This window comes from Centrocercus urophasianus, unplaced genomic scaffold, assembly GCF_019232065.1.
Source record: "Centrocercus urophasianus isolate 14NV4802_14NV808 unplaced genomic scaffold, USGS_Curo_1.0 seq_2, whole genome shotgun sequence".
Taxonomy (NCBI): domain Eukaryota; kingdom Metazoa; phylum Chordata; class Aves; order Galliformes; family Phasianidae; genus Centrocercus; species Centrocercus urophasianus.
The window spans coordinates 16,070,862-16,095,362 of NW_024884755.1; the positions used below are offsets into that span (position 1 = coordinate 16,070,862).

Below are 24,501 nucleotides of genomic sequence, written 5' to 3' on the forward strand. Positions count from 1 at the left end.
TGCGAGGGAACGCGCTTCCCCCCGCCCCACCGCTGCTTTTATACGCGGCACCGCCCGGCCCCCTCGGCCCGGCCCCGCCTTGCGCCGCCCGCGGGCGTTGCGGCCATCGGTGTCGCGAGTTGGCCGGTCTCAGCCCTTCCAGCGGCACCGCAGGGAAGTAAAGGCGCGGGAGGGAGGGGAGAAACAAACAAATGAATTAATTACAACGCTAAGATCGTGCGCTGCCTCTGTTTGCTCGTCATAAAATAATAATAATTAAAAAAAAAAAAAAAAAAAAGCTGCAGAGTTAATCGAGGCTGAGTGCGTCGGGACGGGCAGCGCCTGAGAAGAGCCGCCGGAGATGGGGTGGGAGCTGCGGGAGTCCACATCCCTACAGCCCGGCACAGGGGCAGCGCTTGAAACCGCGGCCGCTCCCTCTCCGATCGGGAAGCATCGGCCCGTGACATTCTCCGCATTCTTTGGCACTTGTTCTGCAAACGCACTCAACAACCTGGCGGTTCTGCACCCCGTCGCCGTGCCGCAGCCCCCGACTCACACCTGGGCACCTCCGGGCACCGCCGCACCGATCCTCGGGGCTGCGCCCATTGCGATCCGCTGCGCAAAGCCCGCGGGTGCCGAGCGCCGGATCCGTGACGGAGCGGGGCCAGAAAGGGCGATGCGCGCCGCATCCCAGCTCCCATCGCAGCGCGGCCGGGCCCGGATGCTGCGAGAGTAAATGGGAGCCGGGAACGGCACCCCAGAGCCCTGCTCGCACATCCGAGTCAGGCCCTGAGTGCCCCGCTCCAGCTTTCAGAGTCACGCTGAGTGCAACGCGGTCCCGTAATGCGCTGCGGGCGCGGCCTGAGTGCCCGGCCAGGCGCTTTCCAGGCAAAGCGCGCTGCACCCGCATCCGGGCAGCGCCATTAACGCGTGGCCGTGCAGGTGGGCACCCCGCAGCCTCTGCTTTGGGAGCTCGGCTGCGTCCTCCTGCTCGGACCGCCTGCAGGGGAAGGAAGTGGGCTGAAATCCCTCCTGCCCCTCTGCCTAGAGCCCAAACTGCATCCCGCACTGTGCAGACCTCGCGGCCACCAAGCAGCCCTCGCTGCAAGCCCAGCTTAGGAAGAACGGATAAAAGCAGCAACCTCCAGAGCAGCGTGCCGGCTGGAAGCTGCTCCGGGAGCCGCGTGCTCTGCTCCCTCCAGCACGGACCCCCTCTCCCCCCCATCCCAAACCGAAAGCGTAGCCCCACCCGCCCCCCACGTGCAGCAACGCGGCCAAACGAGCGCGGCGCCTTTAAGAGCTCCGTGGCGCCAATTCCGCCCCACGTGACCTGCTAGGGGGCGGTGCCGCAGTTCGCGCGAGTTCCCGCCAAACGCGGCGGGACCCCGCGCAGGGAATGGCGCAGCTCCGCCTCACCGATTTCTTCGGCCGCACCAAAGCCGCCAGCAGCCTCACCGCCAAGCACGGCGCCCGCGGTCTCAAGGCCGCCCTCCTCGCTCCCCCGGGGCCGCGGAACGATGGTGCCCGCGCTCCCGCGTCGCCGCGCACCCCGACCCGCAGCGCTGCCCCGGCGGTGCCGCGGATGGCGGGCAGGAAACGGAGCCGCCGGGAGATGGAAGCGGAGACGCCGGGCGGGGAGCGGGGCGGGAAGTCGGCGCGGAAGCGGCTGGAGCTGCCGCGGGATGCGGGGCCGGAGGTGGGCGCTGGGGGGGCGGACGTGAAAGCGGGGCGCGGTCCAGTGTGCGGTGTTTGATTTGGGGGCGATCCTTGGCGTTTGAGTGGAAGGGTCCCTGGTGTTTGAATGGGGGGGGTCGGTCCCACTGCTCGCTTTGGGTTCGCGGCATCGGGTCCCGCTGCTTGGATGGCGGAAGCTGACCCGGGAATGCCCGCACGCCTAGGAGCAGCCCCAGCTTTCACACCCTAATCCCATCTCCTGCTGATCCACAGCCTGCCAGCCCCCCTTCGCTGGGTCCACTGGAGCCCCCCGTAGCCAGCAGGATGCGCGCCCCCAGCCCGGAGCGGGACAGCAGGAGCACAGCGTGCCTGGAGCAGGTATGGGAGCATGGCTTAGTGCCACGTCGGGGTCTCCACTTGATCTCTTTGTGCCTTCATCCTTTATTAACTGTCCCTGACCCCACAGGAGGAACTGGCCACGCTGCAGAGCCGTCTCCAGAGGATGAGGATGAAGCCCCCCACCCAACTGCCCCCCATCCCTGCTGGGGTCGGCGCTGAGCTGCGGAGCCGCCTGCAGAGCCTGCGGGGCCTGGAGCTGCGGCTCCGTGCCAAGGCAGCAGGCAGTGGGACGGGGCAGCCTGGGGTCACCGGAACAGAGGCTCCGGTAGCAGCAGAGAATAGGTGAGAAACAGCTCCGAGGAGGAAAGTGGGGCATGGAGGGGTTGCTGCCACAGGGGAAATGGCCACGGTGCTGCTCTGCCCATGCGATGTTGAATTTCTGCTGAGAGTGGCAGCAGGGTCCCACAGATCAGCCCTGCCCTGGGCAAAGCCCTGAGCCCGGAGGGTTTGCCATTCCCAGAGCGCTGTGAGCCGGGACCAGTGTGGGATGCTGGGATGGGAGGGAGCACATGGGTCCTGCCCCAGCCCGGGGTGCGTGCTGCTCCCATCTCAGTGACCCCTCTCCATCCCCAGCAGCGCACGGCTCCCCGCATACCAGCGCTTCCATGCCCTGGCACAGGACACGCCACCAGGGCTGACGCTGCCCTACAAGTACAAAGTGCTGGCAGAGATGTTCCGCAGCGTGGACACCATTGCTGGGATGCTCTTCAACCGTGCTGAGACCATCACCTTCGCCAAAGTCAAGCAGGGCGTGCAGGACATGATGCGCAAGTGAGTCTGCAGCAGTGCTGGCGTGCAGCTGGGGCTGCTTGCCTGTGTCGGCCCTTGGGATTCCCCACCTCTCTGGTGCTGTTGCAGGCAGTTTGAGGAGCGGCACGTGGGGCAGATCAAGGCAGTGTATCCCAGCTCGTACCGCTTCCGCCAGGAGAAGAACATCCCCACTTACAGCAGCGGCGTGAAGAAGTCGGAGTACCAGCTGACACTGGAGCCGGTGCTGGGGGAAGGTACGCAGGGCTGGGACCTGCTGGGTCTGAAACAGCCTGGGCGTGGGTCAGCCCTGCAGCTCTGCTGCTGTACCCTGAGGTCTTTGCTGTGACGCCGCAGTCATGTTCTCCTCTCTCCCTGCAGATGAGCAGCTGTGTGGTCGCCCTCACCTGTCAGCATCACACCTGCTGGAGCGCAGGAAGGAGTTCCACCGCAGCCTGGTGAACATCGTCAAGCAGCACCACGCGGTGAGCCCCAGCCCTCTGCCAGGGAGCCAGGCTGTTCTCGCTCCCTGAAGGAGTGGGTGGGAGGACAGTAATGCAGCATGGAGAGCAAGGAATGCGTGGCTGCTGGGATTTCTCCCGGTTCTGGCTTTCCCCAAGCCGGCTGCCACATTCTCACCCTGCTGCAGGCATTCCTGGCTGCGCTGAGCCCTCCCATGGAGGTGCCGGAGGACAAGCTGACCCGCTGGCATCCCCGCTTCAATGTGGATGAGGTGCCTGACATCAGCCCAGCAGAGCTGCCACGGCCACCACAGGAGGACAGGATCAGCACGGCACAGGAGGTGCTGAGTGCAGCTCGGGGCACAATGAGCACTAAGGTGAGCAGGGAGCACCCAGCCACCGCCCCACAGCAGCCATCCCGCTTTGTATGGGGAGGGGTGGGGAAGGGCTGCTCCTGTGTGGGCCAACTCGGTGCTGTAAGATGGGAGCACGCACTGAACATCGGTGTGCACGAGGCTGGGGGAGCTGCCCATGGGGCCGGAGGTGAGGTCGTGCCCCACGCAGATGGGTCTGATGCACGTGTGGGGAGCGCTGGGCTGCTGCAGGGTGGCCCTGGTGGGGGTGGGGGGCAGCAGAGGGGAAACTTCTCCTTCCTCCCAGCTGTAACCCAACTCCTCCTCCGTCCACATGAGCAGATGGAAAAAGCTCTTGCCAACCTGGCCTTAAGAAGCGCTGAAGCCGGTGCGGAGGAACCGGCGCTTTCCAAAGCAGCATCCCCTGCCAGCACCTCCAGCGCTCTCAAAGGGGTGTCCCAGGAGCTGCTGGAGCGGGTGAGTAATTCCATCCTGGCCACGGCCCCGGGGAGGGGGCCCACCTGTGCCTGAGCCCCTTTTCTTGCTCCCCAGATCCGTGCTAAGGAGGCCCGGCGGCTGCAGGCACTGATGACACGGGCGGCGGGGCAGGAGGAGCGGCTGGCCATGCTGGGCCGACTGCCGGCCATGGCCCGCATCCTGCGTGGGGTCTTTGTGGCCGAGAAGAAGCCGGCGCTGCCCATGGAGCTGGCGTGTGTCCGTCTGGCTGACAGCTTCCCCACCCAGATGGCAGCAGGTAGGGGGGTGGTTGGGGCTGCGGGCGGCACGGCGCTGAGCTTTGCCGGGCTGGGAGCTGAGCTGTTGTCTGCATCCATCCCTGCAGGTGAGATGGAGAAGCACCTGCGGCTCCTGGCTGAGCTGCTGCCCGACTGGGTGACGATCCACGCCCTGCGCACCGACACCTACATCAAGCTGGACAAGAACGTGGACCTCAGCCTCGTCACCGAGAGGCTGGAGAAGGCAGCCAAGGAGGCAGAAGCCCTCTGAGCCCTGCTGGAGTCCGGGCTTCCCCCGTGCAGTTCTCTATTCTTCAAGCATAGTGAGCTTTGGCCGTGCTCCGCGAGCAAAGCGGGTGTTGATGGAGTTAGTTCTTCTGTTGGGTCCCTGCAGATTGCAGCTGCCTCTAAGGCTGAAAGCAGTCTGGGGTCGTGGGTGAGATCTGGAGCTTCCAGCCTCCTTTGTGCCATGCCCTGGATGGGCACAGGGGCTTCTTCTGTTCGCTGGGGGCAAGGAGGAAGGAGGGAGAGAAGTTACAAGGTGCCGGTTTTGGTGTTTGGGTCTGGTTGTGTTTTTAAGGGAGGGAAGCACATCTCCAGCACTCGCTGGAAACGACGACAGGACTTGTCAAAACACATTTATATTAAATGTTTTAAATAGAGCTGAGTCGCGTTGTGAACCCAGCGCTTTTCCTCCCGCTGTCTGTGCTGCTCCATGGCAAAGGGCCCCGGCCGCTCACGCAGGGAAGGGCTGGGGCACAGTCCAAGTGCAGAAAGCCTCGTTGGAAAAAGTGAGCGTGGGCTCAGCAGAGCTGAATGCAGCTCTTGTCAGCGGGGCCGGCGTGGCTCTGGCACGGGGCAGAGGGGTGAGCGTGGGGAGGGGCTGCCCAACGTGGGGCCGCTCAGCTGGCTTGGGTGAATCCTGCCTTCTGATGGAAGGGGGGGCACTGAGGTGCTGCGTGCAGGGCTGAGCTGGAGGGAACTTCCAATTTGAAGGCAGCGTGAGCCCAGCAGGGCTTGGACCCAGCACACAGGACATCTTGCTCCCCCAGGCTGAGCACAGCAGATGCGTGCCTCCCCAGGGAGCTCACCCAGCTCCCATTCACTGCTCACTCACACACACACACACACATATACATGCTTCCTCCTGCCTGGAAGTAGCAGCTCCGAAGTGCCGCTGTGAGTCATGGCATCAAGCGAAAGCACCGTCCCCAGGTTCCCTGATGTCACCCCTTGGCTGCACGCACAGCCAGCCCTGGCAGCAGCGAGGCCAGCGCTCGCCTCCGCACAGCGCAGCTGCTTTCCACAGCTCCGTGGGGTGGAACTCATTTTTCCCCTTCTCTACATCACAGCGGGGGCCTGCGAGCAGCGCCAAGTGTGTGTGTGCTCACCCCTGGGGATCCCAGCACCCAGGGGAAGCTTCCCTGTGCAGTGGCTTTTTAGGGAATGGTGATAGAAGTGGGCACAACGAGGGCTGTGAGCAGGGCAGGCCATCCCTGTGCTCTGTGGTGGGAAGGTGCTCCTCCAGCACTGAGATTCACGCTGCCCACGTGCTCCCCTCCGACCTGTGGGATGGAGATACCTGGACGTGGTTGCTGCTGCCTCCTGGAAGGTTTTGGGGTGGCAATGGGGGGCTCAGGCTACAGCCCCCAGCGCTGCCACGAGGGTCATAAACAGCTCCTGCTGCTGCAAGAAGAGCGCTGAGACAGGTTAGAAAAAATAGAAAAATAAATCCATGTTTATTGTACCAGCGAGTTCAGCCCCTGCTAAGATAGGGAGGTGGGATAACCCAGGGCTGGCCTGAACCCTGCTCAGACCAGGAGGCACAGCAGCACTGCGCCCATCTGAGCTCCTCAGGACCCGCTTGGAGCTCTCCTTCAGGCAGAGGGACCTGTGGCCCTGCGGAGCACCCTGCCCTGCTTTGGTAGCCTAGAACGCAACACCTGTCAACTGGCATCGTGGTCTCCTCCTCCCCAAAGAGGTGAACTCAAAACCAAAATATCCGTGCGCTAAGCATGCTTTGATCTGTGCCTTGGCAGCACTGCAGCTTCCACAGCTTCTTGTGCAGGAGTCAGTGCAGCAGGTCCCCCTGCCCACCCCATCGTGACACCAAGCCAGAGTCACCGCCTGCAACCCCAGAGGTGCTGCAGCAGCCAGCAGCCTCAGTCGTACTGCAGCAGGGAGTGGAAGGGAACGGTCTCCAGCTTGGCTGCTCCCCCCAGGGCCTTCAGCTCAATGACCACCAGGCACTCCAGGATGTCAGCCTTCAGCCTCGCCAGCAGCTCGCAGGCTGCACGCATCGTACCTGCACGCAGAGAGAGCTTCAGCACAGAGATCCCTGCTCGAGGAGCAGCAGCAAGCAAAGCACGCAGCAGGGAACTCCATGACAGCATGAGGTGTAGCTGCTGCAGCCACTGACACACAACAACCATTGCTGCTGCCACCTCGCACACTGCAGGATGTTACATGGTGGTGGTTTCCACACACGATGTTCTCAAGGTTCCCCCGTGGAGGAAACCAGGGTGACCCCCTGTCCCCCCCCAGCACCCGCTTCTCTCACCTCCAGTTGCAAGCAAGTCATCCACCACGACCACTTTTTGTCCTGCTTCCACAGCATCGCTCTGGATTTCGAGTTCAGCCTGCAGAGTGGAAAGAGCATCTTCACTGCAGCCCTGCCTTGCAGAGGAAGGCTTCCTAACCTGCTAACCCTCAGAGCCCAAGCACAGCCTGCTGACCCCTTCCCCCACTGGGCATCACCTTGCCGTACTCCAGGGCGTATGAGATGGACTCGGTGGGGCCGGGGAGTTTCCCTTTCTTTCGGATCAGCACGAAGCCAACTCCCAGTCTCTGAGCCAGGGGGGGGCCGATGAGGAAGCCACGGGAGTCCAGACCTGAGGGGGCAAGCAGCAAGAGCACCCAGAAAAGCCATTTGGGATCGACACCCCGTGTTCATCCTCCCAAGTGCCAGAGCAACGTGCCCTTACGGCGATCCCCAAGGGTTAAATGCATACCTGTGCCCACCCCAACACGTCAGTGCAGCGTCCCACAGCCCATCAGTGACCTCCACCCCCCAGCAGAAACCCCTCTGGCTTTCCCCTCAAGCTCTCCTTCACAGAGCTGAGCTCAGCTGAGCCCCAGTTATCATTGTGGCCATGCAGCCAAGGACTTTGCACAGCAGGTTATCAGCAGGCACTTGGAGATTTTGTCCAGACTGAGCTCAGGCCTATCACCCAGCCCCAGCAGTTCCCTTCCCAGCGCTTTCATTCTCAGCCTCTTTAATGCTGAAACGCATTATCACTGCTATGGCTGTTTCAGTTGGCTTGAAAAAAGCTGCATGGGAAGACAAACATGCTGGAACAGGGGCTCCCTGCCATGGGGCTGCCCAGGCACAGCACACCAGGCTGCAGTGCTCACCAAAAGCCTCTTTTTTAACAATGGAATTACAAAATTGGCACTGGTTGGCATCCGCCCCATCCCAAACCAGTATTTCAGGAAAGGACAGTTCTGGGTTAAGGGCAACACCATGCTGCTGTTACTGTACAATGCAGGCCAGCAGACAATGTCCAAGGGCTATGGTATTTCCTGTCCCATCAGCAAGGTGTCTGCCCACACTGAGCACCTGGGAGCACACAGCGCCCTGCAGCAGCCTCAGAGCTGAACACCCACCTGCAATGACATCGATTTTGGGGAAGGAGGCCCTCAGGTGATCTTCCAGAAGATCAATCAAAGCCTTGAAAGCTACAGGATCCTTCAACAGGGGGCTGATGTCGCTGCAAACAGAGGGAGAGCAGTTAGCAAGCAACCAAGGGATGCAGGTGATGCTGCTACTACACCCAGGGGGCACAGCCAGAGGAGCCCCTGCTCCATCTCCATCTCCGCTCCATCTCCATCCCTAGCTCCCTGCCCCATCCCCAAATCCATCTGCATTCCTCAGCCCTATTCCCATCCCCTGCTTCATTCCCAGCTCCTTGGCTCCATCCCTACCCCCATACCCTATCCCCTGCTCCATCTCCAGCCCAGTCCCCCGCCTCATTCCCATCCTCTGCCCCTTGGTTCCATTCTCATCCTCATTCCCCATCCCCTGCTCCATCCCCAGCTCCATCTCCACTCCCCCAGCCCCATTCCCATCCACTGCTCCATCCCCCATCCCCCGCCCAACCGCAGCTCCCTGCCCCGTCCCCAGTCTCCCTCCTCCACCCCCATCTCCACCCTTAATTCCCCCGCCCCATTCCCACCCCCTCCTTCATTCCCAGTTCCTCAGCTCCATCCCCACTCCCATCCCCATCCCCACCCCCAGCTCCTCGGCTCCATCCTCGGCCCCATCTCCCCCGTTCCAAACCCGCACCGAAACAGCACTCCAGGCACGGGGAAGTCGGGGAAGGACCGCACGCGGTCCCGCACCGCCCGCAGCCGCTCCCGGCTCATGGCGCTCCGCGCACCGACTGCGCAACCGCGGCCGGACGGCACCCGGCGGGCGGAGCTTCCGCGGCGCTGCGCGGCTGCGCCGAGCTCCGCTGCTGCTGTGTGCGGAGCCCGGAGCTCCGGAGCCCCGTCCCCAGCCCTGGGCGCGAAGCTTTCGGTTCACGGAGCTCCAGCACCGCAAGGCGCGATGCCCCGGCCGCTCGCTGCGCTGCTCTGGTTGCGCTCCCTGCAGCGCGCGGAGCTCCGCTTGGAAGAGAGGCGCCGTGCGCAGGGGAACGTTTCCACCCCTTTCACCCCTCCCAGTGCCTCGCACAGATAACGTGCTCGTAAGGACTACGTGATTTCCTGCTTTCCTGTCTCTCATCGACTCCTGTGCAGCTGTGCAATCGTACCTTGCGTTTGTTAAGAGCCGTTTGGGTTACGATCAGAGCAGATGGACGCAGCAGAGCGCCCTGGGTCCTGGGCCAGCTGAGCACCAGCGGCCTGATCTGCTGGTTGGTGACCCTGCACGTAGCAGGGGGTTGAAACCCAGGCCATTCTGCGGTTCTGGTTGGCGAGGCAGTCATGGTGCTCCTGCACAGCCCTCAGTTCCACCTCCTGCAGTGGGAATTGCCATTTGCCCATGCAAAATCCATCGCGGGCAGGAGATGCGCTGCCGAATGATTGCAGATCTCCTTTTCCATTAGCAGATCTGACCTGGATCTGCACCAAATGCACCCAGGTACAGCTGCCCACTGAAAGCAAAGACAGCTCTAGCATGCAAAACCCCAGCTGAGTGTGGTGCCTGCCACTGACAGGGACTGCAGCAGCCTGGCTGCGGACACAGAGCTGCCCCTGCACCTCCCAGCTGTCACATGGGGCTCTTGCACAGTGAGGGTTCTGCCCGCATCGCCCCCACGCTGTTGCATTTCCAGCTCTCGATGCACAGCCTCTAGGAGACTGCAGGCTGAATCCTCCACTGCTCCACCTCCCTCCTTCTCCATCCATAGGGTCTCTTTGGCCCTCTGGTTGAAGGCACCTGTGTGCTGGATGGCTGGGGCGAGCTGAAGGTCAGCTCAGAGGTTGCTCCATTCCTCGCCAGGCTTTTTTGCCAGGGCAGCCCACACAGGAGCTCAGCGTGCCTCCTTCCACAACCGTTCCCTCGCAGAGTAACATTTTCCCTGAAGTCAGATTATCTCCTTGGCACCAGAAAAATCCTAACAGCTGTTCCAGCGAAGCAAACACAGCTGTGGCAAGAGGCCACGCGCTGGAACAGGCGCCGCGCTGCACCCGTGCTCCCGCAGAACAACTGGAAGGGTTTTGCTCTTTTGTCATCCCACCAACGACAATCCCAGATGTCAGCCGTTCCGGCAGCTCCTCTCTTCTTCCTGCTGGATGGAAGCGATGGAATTGCTCTGCCTAGCCATGGAAATAAGCAGGCGATGGGAAGGGACCCTGCCGCCCCCCTGCCCGCGGTGCCATGGCCAGGCAGCCCTGCCCTGTGCCAGCCCACCACACGCTGCAGGTTCCACCTCACCTGGTTTTGCAGTGACAGCCCATAGGACAGCAGTGTTTTCCAGCAGCTACACGAGGTTCCCAGGCCTTGCACCGATGCTACGGAAGGTTACACCAAGCCTCCAGCTGCCAGAAATGACGCAACGTGCCAGCTCGGGTTTAAGAACATTTCTCCAGGCTTTTTGTCAGCACTGCACCTCGTTAATCAATCCCTCATTTCGGAGGGCTGCACTGACCGATTTTAACATCCAGAAGTAAACGAGTTTCCCTGTAATTGTTCAACTTTTCAAACAACAGGGCTGACTCCTACCGCAGTTTCCATCCGAAAAGAACTTTCCTAGGACCAATTTCCAACGGTGATGTCAAAGGGCTTCAGCTCTGGAATATCGCATCATGGGGAGCTGTCGGATCGGGGAGGGCTGCAGCCCCACATCTGCCTCCCTGGATGGCACCGCAGGAGGGGGAGAACACCTTTGCCCCTCTTTCCCAAGCGTGGATGAGCGCTTTAAGATCCCGATGTGAGAGATGTTGTTAGAACACAGCAACTGTTTGGATGGAGGCTTCGGAGCTGACTCTAATCAGCTTCACGGGGCAATTAGAAGAGCTGCGCTGAGCGTGGAAGTTTCTGTTCCGTTCAGGATGTTAAAACTTCAGCGTGAAGTGGAACAAAATGCCCCAAATTTCAACATACCCCACAAGGGGAAACGAGAACTCAAATTTCCATCCAAATCCTCCGGAACGCTTCGTTTCAATTTCAGCTTTGGAAACGCAGGCACTTTAAAGCAGTTTTAAATAATGATAATATATATAAAAAACAACAACCAAAAAAAAAAAAAAAACCAAACCCAAAAAAACAACCCCACAAATGTGCAATATCTTATTTCAACAGCGGAGGAATGCAGCTCCCCAGCCAGCTCCCCAGGCTCTGGATTGGTGCTGTGAGCAGCGAACTCGCTGTGTCCCCTCTAATGGGGGTAAGGGGCCGCGCTCTGCGCTGGCTGCTGAGCTTCCTGCTCACAGCTGACTCCAGCTCAGGCCCTTGGAGGGGACACAGAGCTCCTTCCTTCCCCCTGCCAAAGCAGGAGGGGGATTTGGAGCCAGAGCTCATGCATTTGGCACGCCTTCCTTGCTGCTGGCAAAGCGGCCGATGGGCTTTTCTGCCCCTCTTCCTTCTGGGGGGGGATCGCACCGCCAGCCTCTGTATCCTCACACCCAGTAGGGTGTGAAGTGGCCCTGGGAGAGAAAAAGGCAGAGAACTGTGTGCCAGCTGCCAGGCTGGTTCCCAGTAAGTTGGATGGCAGAGGTTTCTGCTCTTCTAAGAGACCACAGGCTTTTGGCTCGGGCTGAACCTTTATTTAGCGTTTATATAATTCAGACTGGACTTCGAGCAACAGCAAAACTCCAAGTGGAGGCACAGGATATAAAGAAAACCAAGACATGGGGTCTGTTTTGTGTCTAAAGGAGATGTTTTCCAACAAAAAGAAGGAACCTCAGATGAGATTTCAGTTCTTCCCTCACAGCCGCACTTAAAAGCTATGAGTTTGATTGGAGAGACACCGCTGCGCTGCTCTCTGATAGCAAATGGAAAGCATCAAACAGAACCAGAAAACAACAGCAGCAGCGCATTCCCAAGTGTTAAAACTGCTCAGAAAAGTGGAAAAGGAGCCATTTGAACTGCAAAACAGTTACTTGGCTATGGAACAAGCAGTCAATCACTCAGCGCATGCAGCCTACAGGCTCCCCAGGCTGAGGACGGCCGCAGGATCCCTGCTCAGCCAGCTGTCTGAGTGCTCTTTGGGGTTTCCAACACTGGTTTCCAACCCCAAATCCCCACCTGAACCCACGCTCACCTTTGAAAGGTCTTTCTTCTGCAATGACTTCATGCTGTGCCTGCAAAGATCTCCTTGGTGCAAGTCTTCTCAGGCCTTCAGATGTTCATCTCGGCTGCTTTGCTTTCTTGCAGAACCACACAGGTGCCCCCAGTTCAACATCTCCCTTCTCAGCAGGGTCAGCTCCAGTGCCTTGAGTAAAAGCACACTGTCACCCTCAGTGCTGGCATGAAAGCTCAGTCCCAAACAGCACAGAACAGCAAATCCGTGCTCTGTCTCTCGTGTTCTGCTCCAAACTTTCCCATTTTTGCTCCTAACACGGCGCTCCTCTGCTTGGCAGTTGAAACACGGAGGCACGTTATCTGCCATCACTGCACTCCGCTCTGTTTGCAGGGCATTAACCTTGGCTCTAAGTGTTTGGAATTGATCTTCTGCATTCCAATCCCAGCGTTCTCCTCCCCAAATTGTTGGTCCACGGAGACTTAATTTGCCACCGAAACAATCCATTTGTCACTGCAGGCTTTTAAAGCCAGGCTCCATTTTTGTAGCTGCGGACTGTAAATGCAGCAGGACTTTATTACTGACATCCATCTCAGAAGCTTCTCTGCACGGAGGGTGGGATGATAACAGAGCCTCTGGGGCAGAGGAGGGCGACTCAAGAGGCTCAGCTAATTGGAAATTAAAGGCAGGAATTCCTCGGACTCTCAGCCCAAGCAGATGTGAAGCTTTCAGCATTTAGGAGACGTATTTAAACGTATTTAAAGACAGGAACGTGGCACAGCAGCAGCCTTAGAATGACACCAGCTCTCCTTCAGCTCGCGGCCTGAGGAAGGAAGCCACCAGGGGAGCAGCCCTGCTGCAGGCCACTAAATCCCACCAGGAAAGGGGCCTGGCTCTCAGCTATGGCACACGCAGCCCCTGCAAAGCCAGGAGCCCCACAGCAGGCAGCCATCACGTGGATCAGAGCTCGGGGTAACGATGAGGGGCACAAGGGCTGCCTGCAGGCTGCAGGCTGGCGGGGTTGGTGCCACGGCTGTGCGCTCAGCTCACTCCCACCCCTGCCTCCAAAGTGCGCCGGGCAGCTGTGTGGGTTGGGTAATTGATCCGTGTTAAAAATAATGCAAGGAAAACAAAACAAGTTATTTTTAAGCTCGGCCAGCTCCCGTGATCCAGGAGGCAGAGCTGTGAGAACCGAGGTGCCAGCTGTCCACAGGTGTGTGCAGACAAACCCTCCGACTCCTCACTGATAAATCCGTTTGCTTCTTTTCCTTGGCTCCTCATTTCACTTCAATATTAAAATCAGTACATCTTTGGGAAAGGCATTGATTTAAAGTGCTGCCCAGCTGTCCAGCTGTAGAACGACTGTTCTTATTTAAAGCAGTCGCTTCTTTCTACGAAGCTTGATCTTTCCTAGCTACCAAACGCAAAGCAATTAAGTAAACAAACTTCAAGTCATTTCCAGCAGCCAGCTTCGTAGTGCAAAGTTTACATCCAGTGTCTATGCACCGAGGGACTATTTCAGTAAAGGATGGAGACTTTGTGTGCTGAGTAACCAAACACTGAGCGCGGGCTGCCGTGCCCAAGCAAGTAACGCAGAGGAGGAAAAAAGCAGTGTCTTCAAAACTGCAAGCTGCAAGAGAGACAAGAATGAAGCAGCAGGCAGGGCGCGTGGCTCCCAGCACGTGGCACGCTTACCATGTGCACGGTGCAAAGGCTGAGAGCTGGGCAGGGTGTCTGGGGGAGCACCCAGCAGAGCTGCAGCCCTGGGATCTGCTCACAGGCAGCGCGCAGAGATGAAGCTGTTGCAGTTTGCAGCAGACGCTCACAGCTGTTGGAGAGCTGACAGCGGCGTGCAGGCGGCCGTGGTGCCGGACTCCCTCGTCTGGTGGTATCTTTATTTGTGGTAAGAATGGAGCCTTGGGCTGGGAACGCCTCTGGCTCTTGGTAAGGGCAGGTAGGGGCTGGGATGGCACACAGCCTGCGGGCAGGGAGGTGCTGAGGGTCTGCTGTTGGCTGGAGCACTGTGCTCATGACAACCTTAGAGGATTATCCAGCTTCAGGAGATGGGTGCTAGGAATTACTGTGGAGATGAAACATGGGAATTGGGGGGATGAGAGCGTTTGGGATTATGGGGTGGGCAAGGAGAACAAGTTGAGAGGTCTGCAGGAGGCAGAGCGGTTAACACAGAAGCTGTCAGCATGTCTCAAGCCAGCTTCAGCTTTGCCTGGGAAGGAAGCAGCCCTACGGAGTACCTTGATCCTTCTCAGGGCAGCAAAATGCCTTGTGGAGAGGGCACGTGTCCTGCAGCAAACAGGGGAGGGGTGGAAGCAGACCCGTCAGTGTGCAGACAGCAAGCTTACATTGCTTCCAACTATTCCCTTACAGCTCCACAACAACCCTGCTAGGTTCTGCTCGAGAGACGTTTATTAGCAACAGTGAGGGGGGTGAGAAACAGACCCGAAACGGGGTGAGCAATTTACAGTGTGAAATTATGCGAAGAATCTGCATTTACCATGAACTCTGTTTAGAGAAGTGCTGCACCCAGGCTGGGGGAGAGTTTGCACAAGGAGAATTCCTCGGAGAGCATACGCTGGAAACAGGGTCAAGAGTTAACGTGTGATGCAAACGGGCATTTCTGAGCCTGCAGTTGGCTGGGCCCAGGTCACGAGACTGAAAGAGTGACTTACACCATATTTGGATCGAGATTTTTGGAAATGAAGAGGATCCCACACGTGAAACACAGAGCCCCAGCTCCCCGGAATGCTCTGCACACCACCAATGAGGCGATACTTACAGGAACCCTACCTGCAAATTTCTTCACAGTGTGACCTGCTGAGCGTTTTGCAGCCACAGAAAGAAAACACGCAGGGCATCCTGCCTGTGCTGACCCCTAGCTGAGAAGAGAATGCAGCTCTTGTTTGCACTCAGGCATGCACAGCAGCAGCGTGGGCCGTACGGCTGCACCCAGTGCTTGCAAGCTTAGGAAGAACAGGCAAAAACAAGCCGGTGTCCAAAGAGTTCACAATGGAAATGGAATGTTAGAACAACAAGTTATATGCAAAGAAAACAAGGGCAGCTTGGGCAGGGCTGTAGGTTTCCTGAGCAGTCTCCTATGGCTGCTGCTGGGGCATCCACACGATGCAGTGACTCCGGAGGTCAGCTGGAAGAAGGCAGAGGAAAGGTGCAGCCGTGGTGCTTCTGAGCTCACGGCAGAGCTGGGGTTGTCCAAAGATCTTTCACAGTTAAAACAGTCCTCACTGAAAATTTACCATTTATGGAAACGATGAAACCAACAGATGAGGACAGGCTAAACCCTGAGCACCAGCAATATAAACACCGTCCCTTTTGGAAGAGCAAATGATGATATCACACAGACATCACACCCTTCCTGGGTAAACAGGAGTGCCAACGCGAGGAGAGATGCATTGTAAACTCTGCGTCCAGGCGGTTGGAGGGCTTTTGGGGCAGCTCCTGAAGGCTGCAGGAAAGATCAGTGAGGCCAAAAGCACTTCTTTGGATCAGACTTGGGTGGTTTCAGGCACTTCCCTAGCTTCTCACAGCCTGGGGGAGACCAATTCTGTTAAAAAACAAACAAAATGCACAGAAAAGAAATGAAGTTAGATGTTCACGCAAAGTATCTGCTGAGCCTTGCATCCTAATGGACCCCTTCTGAAAAACAGAACTCTTGCAGCTGGGATCATCCATCTTCCAAGCTCAAATCCTATTCAAAAAGGCTTTAGGGAAGACTACAGATCCTTATGCATCAGATGATTCCCTCTGTTGGAATATGGTGGTCTCTCCTGCAACCTGGTGGGACTCGTAGTGACTTCTTCCCTTCCCTGCAGCAGTTTGGAGCGCACAGATCACAAGCTGTTGGTGAATTCCCAGTTCTCCTACGATCCAGAAAGGAGCTCATACCCCCAGCACTACAATTCCCATGTGCTTTATTAAGGAAGCAAGTAAAAAGCACCCGTGTTTGAAGGCTGAGGGTGTGAGAGAGAAAAATGTCTGTGTTTTAAACAAGCATTCTGATGGACAAATTCATGAACAGTGGACTGGGAGGCATTTATGAGCCAACTACACCAATGCATGCAGAGCAAAACTGTTCTCCTCCCTTGTTTTCATGCTTCTTGAACTACTTTTCTCCAGCATGCACACAACAGAGAAGCAGCATCAGAAAGGAATCCCACTGCAAACCTCAGCTTCCAAAGGGATTAACAGAGGAAGGAGTTTGGATGACAGAGTTCTTTCAATTTTAGGGGTTTTTTTTGTATGTGTCATTTAACATTTGGGTCTGTGCCAACGTGAATGGCAGATCTCTGCCCTCACAAATCTTGTGTGTTCTTTCCCTGACTCTCCAAGTCCACCCATGGGAGATCCTCGCTGTCGCCCGTTAACGCTCAGCTCAGCTCTGACCTACTGCCTTTTGTGTCATTAAGTTTTTCAAGTCATTAAACTGATGAAGTTCCTGTGGAGGTAAACAGAAGCTGAACCCCATCAAAGATACCGGAGCAGGTTTCTATTCCATGCAGCTGACAACAGATGGCAGTGAGACACCAGCTATCTCTGCAGGTCGGGAGCAGAACACAGAGCCGAGCTTGGTGGAACGGCTGCACGAAGGGCTCCAAGATCGTTTGCAAACAATTAATGCCTTTTCTAAGTCCACTCCTCAATTTTAAAACGCACCGTGGGAAATTTCAGCTGCTTGATCGCTCCGTGGAGGAACCAGAGATCCAAAGAAACAAAGCAAATATTCAGGCAGCACAGATCCAGAGAGAGGGCTGGAGTATGGGGTGAAGTATGGGACCTCCAGTCCAGCACTTGTTCCACTTTGCAACCCAAAGGCACCGTGTGCTGACAAACAGCATTGCTGCTCCTGCAGCACCTGCACACATTGCACCAGGGCAGCTGCAAACAGCACCACGACTGCACGTTATTATGAACCAGTTTTGGAGCTGGAAGCACAGAAGAAAACTCTTTCCAGGGAAGGGCTCTGGGAGCAGCCAGACGCTGGGGAGAGTGCCTGAGCCCAGAGGAGCACAGAACAGGGTTTATTAAAGGCAAGGTTGAATAATGAAAGAGAACAATGCAGAAACAATGGTCCTTCAAATGGTTTTCCTGCTTGACATCCAAAAATAAAAGGTAGCAACTGCTAAAAAAGATCTCTGCTTTCTTATTAAGGAGACAGAGGCAGCTCCATGTTCTGCACTGCTCTGGCTGGCTGGAGACAGAGCCTAAGCAGCAGTCAAGGTATGCTTTATAAGGTTACCTCAGTGTCAGGAAGACTTTGGCTGTTGCTGTTTTGTGTCAGTCTATACAGGCACATCCCCTTAAATTACACAAACTCTTGTCATCTGACAACCTTATCTCCTAAGAACCATCCCGTTTATTTCTCAGGTTCACAACAGGCCAAGCAGCATTTGGAAGGAAAGCCAAACTGTAACTTTCCAACATGCAATTCAAAACAGAACTGGAAACCAGTTTGGCCTGCTTCAGAGCAGAAGGACTTTGGAAGAGACAGGCACAGGTGTGTACCAGGATAGGAGACCACACAGCACCAAAGATGCTCAGTGATCTGAGTATCTGACAAGATCCACTGTCTCAGTCCCACCACCCAAAACACAGAGGGCTTTTGAGATCTGCAGAGTGGATTGAAAGGAGAAGCATCTACAGTTACAGACACCTTGGTGTCTCTGAGGGAGGAAGTCACAGCGTATCACAGCGTGCTGGCAGGCTTTGCACACATAACCCAACTGGCTCCGTACGAGCTGTGCTGTGCAGCTGCATCCCACAGGTAACAAACAGCCCTCCCTTCCTCCCCATCCCTTCCCAGCATTCAGTGACATTTTTAAGCCTTGACAAAATGTACTTTAAGCAAAGGAATTGTAAATGTTTTAACTGCTCACCATGACAGCCTTGTCGCACACGTTGAGCTGTGGCACTCCGGGCACCATGGTCTCCTTGTGCTGCTGCACCACAGCAGATATCTGCCTCATAACTCCTTGGTATTCATCACTAGCGAAACTAGAACGTGAAAAAAAATTCAGAAGTTGTTAGTGGGGCTTCCTGAATACAGCAGGTTTGACACACAGCATTGTTAAAGCATCACCAAGCTATGCCAGAAGACATATTCTGGGCTGCAGTGAAGAAGAGCAACGTAAACAGGCAGCCAGCACTGCACACCCGCAGCTCCATCGGGAACTAAAGGAGCTGGGCTGAAAGAATCCATCCTGGCTGGGCACGAGGCTGCAGGCCTGATTCCCAGCCTGGGGGGCAGGGACAGCAGACAGCCCTGTGTGCTCCCCAGCACAGCAGCACATGGCTCCCAGCAGAGCAGCTCAGCACAGGGCTGCAGCACGAACAGCTGCTGCTTCCAGCAGCCCCAGTGCCTCACATGCTGGACAAGAGATGCTGCCAGCTTGCGTTGGCTCCCAGGGGGATGTCATTAGCAAAGGAAAGGTGCTTTGGGGTTGTCTGCCGGTGCTTTAAGTGGTTATCTAGGGAGACCAGAGTACAGGACAGACACCTTGCCAGGTACACGACACATAAACAAGTCTGCTAAGGCTGTCCTTCCACGTGTCGCATGTGAGGTCACCCAGTTCCCAGTGCTCCCATCCTCCACTCTTCCGAGAGCTTTTCTGCAGAACGTGCATCACGTGGAGGCATTCACTGAAGGGAAGTGACAGCAATGTCAGTACTTTGTTTTCAAGAGCATTCTCCAGCTAAGGGTTTCAAATGCAACCAACTGTTGGCCAGAAAAACTCTTCACGATCGCTAAGTAAAATGAACTAATATGCAAACAGGAAGATGGAGAAGAATAGGAGTGACTGGTCCAAGACAAGAATACCTCCTTCATTTTGCAACATTACGGCTTCATTACTGCAAGCTGGGAGCCATCCATCAGGCTCCAAGCCCTCGTACGATGCTATAAATCACCAGATTCTTACCCAACTGTTACTCCAGTAGGTACTTGTTGAAGTGGTTCAGAATCTACTTCAAGTATTTCTGACGTGGAGGATGACCACCCAATGATCTCATTTTGTCCATCACCTTAAGAGTCACTTAAAAAACAGAGAGCGGCAAATTGGCTCTGAAGATAAAAGAGAAACAACGCTGCCTGCTGCTGACCTCGGGCTCCCTTTGCTCGCAGTCCAAGCTGGCCACAGCCCCACACTCCGGCTAATTTCCTACTTTGAAAAACAATCACATTTCAAAGCCCAGCAATGTGCCAACAGTTTCCAGTAAACCCTATAAATATCGCATCTCGGCAGCTGTCCAGAGAGAAGCTGATTGTGGGGATGGGCCTGAGCGCTGCTGATAGAGAAGCGGAAGGGAATTTGAAATGACAAGCTCAAGCAAACTAATCTGTTGCTCTCACGCCCTGCTAGCTGTATCCTGGCTCTACGGCTCTGCACGGACCACGTGGAAATGGTGAGGCCCCCAAATTCGCACGCTGCTCTGTGCATGCATCCTTCATAGCTCTCAAGCAGCCCCAAGGACTGCTGCGAGCAGAGGGCTGGATGCCACCAGCCACCCCCTATGGCTTCACCCTCACTGAGGACACTCCAGGCTTGGTGAGCATTGCATCCCGGTGGCACAACAGCCTTTCAGCTCAGCCAGATTTGATCCGCGAGTCCTCCGGTTGGGTTTCAAACACAGAAGGCTGTCGGCGCAGCAGCGAGCCTGGAAATATCAAAGCAGGTTTTTAAAAGAGGCCAAGAGCATTTCATGCTGACTCGTGCCCACACGTAGAGGACAGCTAATGCAGGAGAGCCTGCACAGAGAGAGACAAAGCAGCAGAGCCACGTGTGGCCAGGGAGGGCTCCCAAAGCACGGGTGGGTCCCCGGGCTGCACGGTGCGTGCCATTCAGATAGCTAATCGCTTAATGCCTTCTGCTGCTGCTCTCCTAACGTGTTTATGGCCATCACATCCCTGTGTCATCTCCCCAGCATTCCAGATCTCGCGGAAGCAGACCTGTAAGACAAAATGTTGCTGCTATCTCATTAAGCTCTTTATGCCTTTACAAATGTTTAAGTGCTAAAGAGCCCAATTTCATCCACCGAAGCGGCTTTCCGTACGCACGATTCCAAATTAGCTATAATCTGGACAGACCACTGGAAAACACAGCTGTGGTTGGGATGAAAGATAAACAATATGTTGTCATAACTGCTGCTTTTTGCTCCAAATATGCCAGTCCTGTCCCAAGGAAAAAAAAAAAATAAATCCTTCTGCTATCATCTTAAATACTGCTTTTATCCACAGCATCGTTATTCATTAGCAGCCTTAGACACGTGAAAACTGCAGGGTAACAAAGCAGGTTTGCATCATTTAAACCATCTTCTTGCTTTAATTCCCGTGCTCAGGACACTCCTGGCTGTTTCAGCTTGCTCAGCAGGGACAGGAAATCTTGGCCTAACCTCAGATGCTGGTGGTTTTCAACTGCTCTCCCCTGCAGCTCCTACAACGTTAGGATATTTGAGCCTTTAGCATTGGCTGAATGACTTCCCTTGGCACACAGAAAAGTCTTGCACTTCTCACAGAAGCACAAAGCTTGCTAAAGCTAAAGAACACATATAGATTATGCTTCGAGTTGCGCTGCTAACCTATAAACCTCCCCTCAGTGGGGTTTAACATGCTCTTAAGCTGGCTAAACCTGTTGATACTGGCTTAAAACATATCCGATCGCAGCTGCCTTCCCGGTGCTGAAGGACGTGGCAGTGACAGACCCCAAGTGCTGGAAGGTGTCACTCAGTGCTGGAAGATCACCAGAGAGGTGACGAGGTGGCTCGGTTGAACACAGAGCTGTGCTGCCCAGCTGGAGGTACAGCAGGTCCCCAGCACGGTGCGAGGCTGCAGCGCCTGCAGGACAGCAGGCTGGGCACACACACAGCAAAAGTGCCATCAGCACAAAGCACAGCAAGGCTGGGGCTGATTGTCCCTGCTGGAACACAACGCTTGGTCTGAGGAGCTGAGGTCTTGCTCAGACTGAGCTCTGCAGCTCCGTAACACATCACAAGATCCAACATCCATGCAGTGCTTTGTCAAGTACCCCCCGTCTGCCTACAGCAAACTCTGCAGCCCTATGAACGAAGTGCATTTTGTGACAAAATCTGCTACAGAGGAGTGCCTGTAATCTGCATGTTAGATGAGGATAATTGCTTCATGGTAATCAGCTAATGGAGCTGGGAGTCTCTCCTATTCAGGATCCACAGTCCCCTCCTTTCCTCGAGTGCATGTGCAGGTCTGGACTGCAAAGGCAGGGCTTGCTACATGCTCCACAACAAAACGAGATAATATCTGTACAGGTGTTTGGGTATTGTTGTCTGAGCAAGGCTGCAGATCTCGCTGCCTCCAGGGCACGCTGCATTTTGTATTCCAGCTCAACAATCCTGCAGAAGGAGAGCTGGGAATAGTACTGGAAGAATGAGAGCGCGGCGGCGAGGGTGAGCAGGTGGTGTTGTGAGGAGTTTGCTAAAAGAGATCCCCCAGCGCACATGAAATTATTCCACGCTCAGAATGAGCGAACGGAGTGGACAAAGTCCAGGGTCATTACACTAATTGACACTTTACCTCCGGGAAGTCTCTGGAGAGCCAATCAGGGCTGGATTGCGAGCGCAGGGTCCCAGGCACAGGTGTGGTCTGTGCTTAGTTCATTTAGTGTAATTGTGCCTTGGCAATCTGTTCCCATCTCCTCCCTCTCCAAACAGCTCCGAGTGTAACCTGCTCTGCTATTAACCCCACCGTGCCCTACGGTGAAATTCAGGTTGGGAGGAGGAGGGTTTGCTGACACGCTGCCTTTGGTATTAGAGCACTGGCTCAGTCCCTCGCCTTCAGCTTTGCCACCATCCCAACCTGCAAGGGAGAGGAAAGGGGATGCTCTGCCACAATAAATACACTGTCATAAATACACAATACACTGTCAAATGCATCAAAGCCACAGGAAAGTAAAGAACGCCTTCAGCCTATTTTTTTTTCCAGATCCAGATCTTGATGTGGTAATTTCTCCTTCTTCCTGATGATTCACATGCAGGCACAGCCACGTACCTCTATCCTGAGAGTGACAGAACCATGGTGCTGTTCAAAGGAACGTGACCCAGTGGCTGCTGCACAGTGCATTTCATAGGAACATGACAGTGGGCTCTCAAAGGCAGCTTTCGCATTTACGGAGGGAGAGCGCAGGACTTGGCTAATGATTTGTGTATTTTACTTCCTCCTCCTCTGAAGTTATTTTCATTAAAAAAACAAAACCAACAACATTATTTTCAATTGTGAAATACACCTAGATTCAGGTACTTTGATTTTATCTGTTATCAGTGCTATTAGGCTGCTCTGCAATGTGGTTTCCCATCTTGTCTTATTACTCAGCCTTCCTCTGTTCTTTTTTTCTACCACCAAGTTTCTCTGGAATGTAACAGCCTGCACGTTACAGACAAAGGGTTACGGAGCTCTGCTTCTGAAACACAGCAACACTGAGAGGTTCACAGGGCCAAACAAAAAAGGAGCCAAACAGAAAGCACAGGGTAATCCCTACTGTAAGGCATCCACCAGACCCAGATGTAAGCACCCCAGCAGGTGTGATGCCCCTCACCTTCGTGGCTTCAAGCAGCATTTTGCATTTTGAAACCGGCTCATGTGGCTCTTCCAATATTCCCTCTTGCACAGCATCCCTCCAGTCCAGGCAGTAACTCAGCAAACTACCTGTAGGCTGCAGGTCTGCTGCAATTAAGCACAAGTTACAGGTCGATATCAGACGCCACAGCGCAGAGCCCTAAGCCAGGACTGAGCAGCAACCGATCGAGCCGAGTTTGCCTCCATCCTTATTCCTCCATGGTTTCCATAGCTGTGGCTTTCCTCAGAGCCACCTCTCCTGTGGCAGCAGTCAATTCACTCCTGCAATGCAGCTGTTGCCATTTCCTTTTATTTATTTATTTTTTTTTAAAACCAAGCAGGCGAGGAGTCAGCACCTCCCCTGGGCAAAGTTCTGGCTCTTTGTTATCCACATCTTCCCCTCTGTTTTGCACCTTCCCTCTTTTCTCAGCGCAGAGGTTTCTGCCCTGATCACTAAGGTGAGACTGGCAGCCTTCCTATCACATCTTTTCCCCTCTAGCTTCCCTCCAGGAGCTTCTTCCCTTCTTTGCTGCTTCCATAACCAGTGCAATTACCTCTCTGATAATTTCCAGGATTTTCCATCTGCTCAGAACAGGCATTTGTGAGCTCTCTTGTTAATTATTGTGTTCTAAAAATCATTACGTTCATCAACCACATCTTATCACTTCCACTTTTTCTTCCATAATAGTCAAATCCATTGCCCTAAGTAAAATGTAGGTGTTCTGTCATTCCAATTGAAGCAAACTCAGTCCTGAACGGAGCTAATAGCTCAGAGCAGGTCGTTACCAGCCCCGAGTACCAACAGAACGTGAGCTGTACTTAATTGCTATCAAGGCTTTCTACCTCTGGTGCAAACAGAATTTCAGAGGATTTTTGCTATGAACTCTTTCTGCAGCTTTGGAGCCTTACCCAAGCTGCTCCGTCTCCTTCACTTTGCACTGCCTGTTTTGCTAGCTGTATTTTAAGCTGTGCCAGTTATGTATTGCTGCTCGTGCTCTTCCTGACTGGCATGAAGTACTTCAGTAAGATACAACCTCTAACTTAGGTGGTAAAGCTGACAGCTGGCTGGGGAGATACCAACAGATAATTTAACTGAATTTGTCAAATATAGGCTGAGTGGAGAAACGAGTTCCATGCGTGGGACTTAGGGGACACACAATACCCTGAACACAACAGACTTCAGTAAGGAAGATGACCTATCAGATCTTCTGCTTCTGCATTTTGATAAATTTGGTAACCGAGGCACTCTGCAGTTTGAGTGTTTTTATGGGAAACAAAATCAACCAACCAAGAAAACCCAAACCCCCAAAAATCAGTTGGTGCATCTAGGGAGGAAACAAAATACTGCTCAGACCCACAGAAACGCTTCTGCTTTGCGTGCTGCTTAACACACAATCTACATTTAAAGCCTGAGAGCTTAAGAAACAAACAAGCCAAAAGCATCTTCTATCTGGCAGCCTACACAGATCTACTCAATCTCTCAAATGACCAAAGACACGGGATGTTCATTTCTCTCTACACAAAGGCAAGATAACGAGGTAACTATTGCTTATATACATACAGTTACGTTGCATTTCTGGCAAGCAAAAGAAATATTATTTACCAGGAACCACACTCCTCTGAAATGCACTGCCCACACGTACCCTTGCACTGCAGGTGTTCTTATTACAAGCACCTCTCCAGATGCCAACGCTGCCTTATCAGTACCTCATCCCACTGCCAGACAGACCTGCAGCACCTCCTGTGGTGCCAAGCTCCTCTCTATTCCAGGACCAGAGCCCCACAGCTCCCAGCTGAGTC

The 24,501-nt window shown here is 55.0% G+C and overlaps 3 protein-coding genes across 6 annotated transcripts in view; 1 reads left to right on the top strand and 2 right to left on the bottom strand.

The window, feature by feature from the left end:
* Positions 1–1,375: 1,375 nt before the first annotated feature.
* CDT1 (chromatin licensing and DNA replication factor 1) lies at positions 1,376–5,012 on the top strand. Its single transcript, XM_042821769.1, has 10 exons — positions 1,376–1,675; positions 1,927–2,031; positions 2,120–2,334; positions 2,626–2,823; positions 2,911–3,056; positions 3,181–3,284; positions 3,449–3,637; positions 3,956–4,090; positions 4,166–4,367; positions 4,455–5,012. Exons 1-10 carry the CDS (start codon positions 1,376–1,378, stop codon positions 4,616–4,618), a joined length of 1,758 nt encoding a protein of 585 aa, XP_042677703.1. The 3' UTR covers positions 4,619–5,012.
* Positions 5,013–6,057: 1,045 nt separating this feature from the next.
* Positions 6,058–8,775, bottom strand: APRT (adenine phosphoribosyltransferase). The gene is made up of 5 exons (XM_042821485.1): positions 8,693–8,775; positions 8,014–8,117; positions 7,105–7,238; positions 6,908–6,986; positions 6,058–6,652 (listed from the first exon to the last, which is right to left on the bottom strand). The coding sequence occupies exons 1-5, from the start codon at positions 8,770–8,772 to the stop codon at positions 6,510–6,512; spliced, it is 540 nt and encodes a 179-aa protein (XP_042677419.1). The 5' UTR covers positions 8,773–8,775; the 3' UTR covers positions 6,058–6,509.
* GALNS (galactosamine (N-acetyl)-6-sulfatase) overlaps positions 8,033–24,501 on the bottom strand; it is a 49,499-nt gene continuing 33,030 nt past the window's right edge. The window contains exons 13-17 of one of the 4 annotated variants that reach the window (XM_042821482.1): positions 17,999–18,116; positions 12,114–15,669; positions 10,286–11,038; positions 9,162–10,136; positions 8,033–8,117 (exon numbers count right to left, since the gene is read on the bottom strand). In XM_042821482.1, the coding sequence (XP_042677416.1) occupies positions 15,583–15,669; positions 17,999–18,116 (205 nt within the window). In that variant the 3' untranslated portion in view covers positions 8,033–8,117; positions 9,162–10,136; positions 10,286–11,038; positions 12,114–15,582. Of the gene's footprint in view, positions 8,118–9,161; positions 11,039–12,113; positions 15,670–17,998; positions 18,117–24,501 lie in introns of all 4 variants that reach the window. The other 3 variants (XM_042821481.1, XM_042821480.1, XM_042821483.1) reach the window with 3 other exon arrangements.

What these genes read in the sequence shown, in the direction of transcription:
- CDT1 (XM_042821769.1), top strand. Translation starts at nt 1,376, where the DNA reads ATGGCGCAGCTCCGCCTCACCGATTTCTTCGGCCGCACCAAAGCCGCC. An exon ending in GGAGCCGGTGCTGGGGGAAG is followed by an intron (nt 3,057 to 3,180) that starts GTACGCAGGGCT and finishes CTCTCCCTGCAG; the next exon opens with ATGAGCAGCTGTGTGGTCGC. An exon ending in CCCCACCCAGATGGCAGCAG is followed by an intron (nt 4,368 to 4,454) that starts GTAGGGGGGTGG and finishes CCATCCCTGCAG; the next exon opens with GTGAGATGGAGAAGCACCTG.
- APRT (XM_042821485.1), bottom strand. Translation starts at nt 8,772, where the DNA reads ATGAGCCGGGAGCGGCTGCGGGCGGTGCGGGACCGCGTGCGGTCCTTC. An exon ending in CAAAATCGATGTCATTGCAG is followed by an intron (nt 7,239 to 8,013) that starts GTGGGTGTTCAG and finishes TTGCCCCCTCAG; the next exon opens with GTCTGGACTCCCGTGGCTTC. An exon ending in TGACTTGCTTGCAACTGGAG is followed by an intron (nt 6,653 to 6,907) that starts GTGAGAGAAGCG and finishes CTCTGCGTGCAG; the next exon opens with GTACGATGCGTGCAGCCTGC.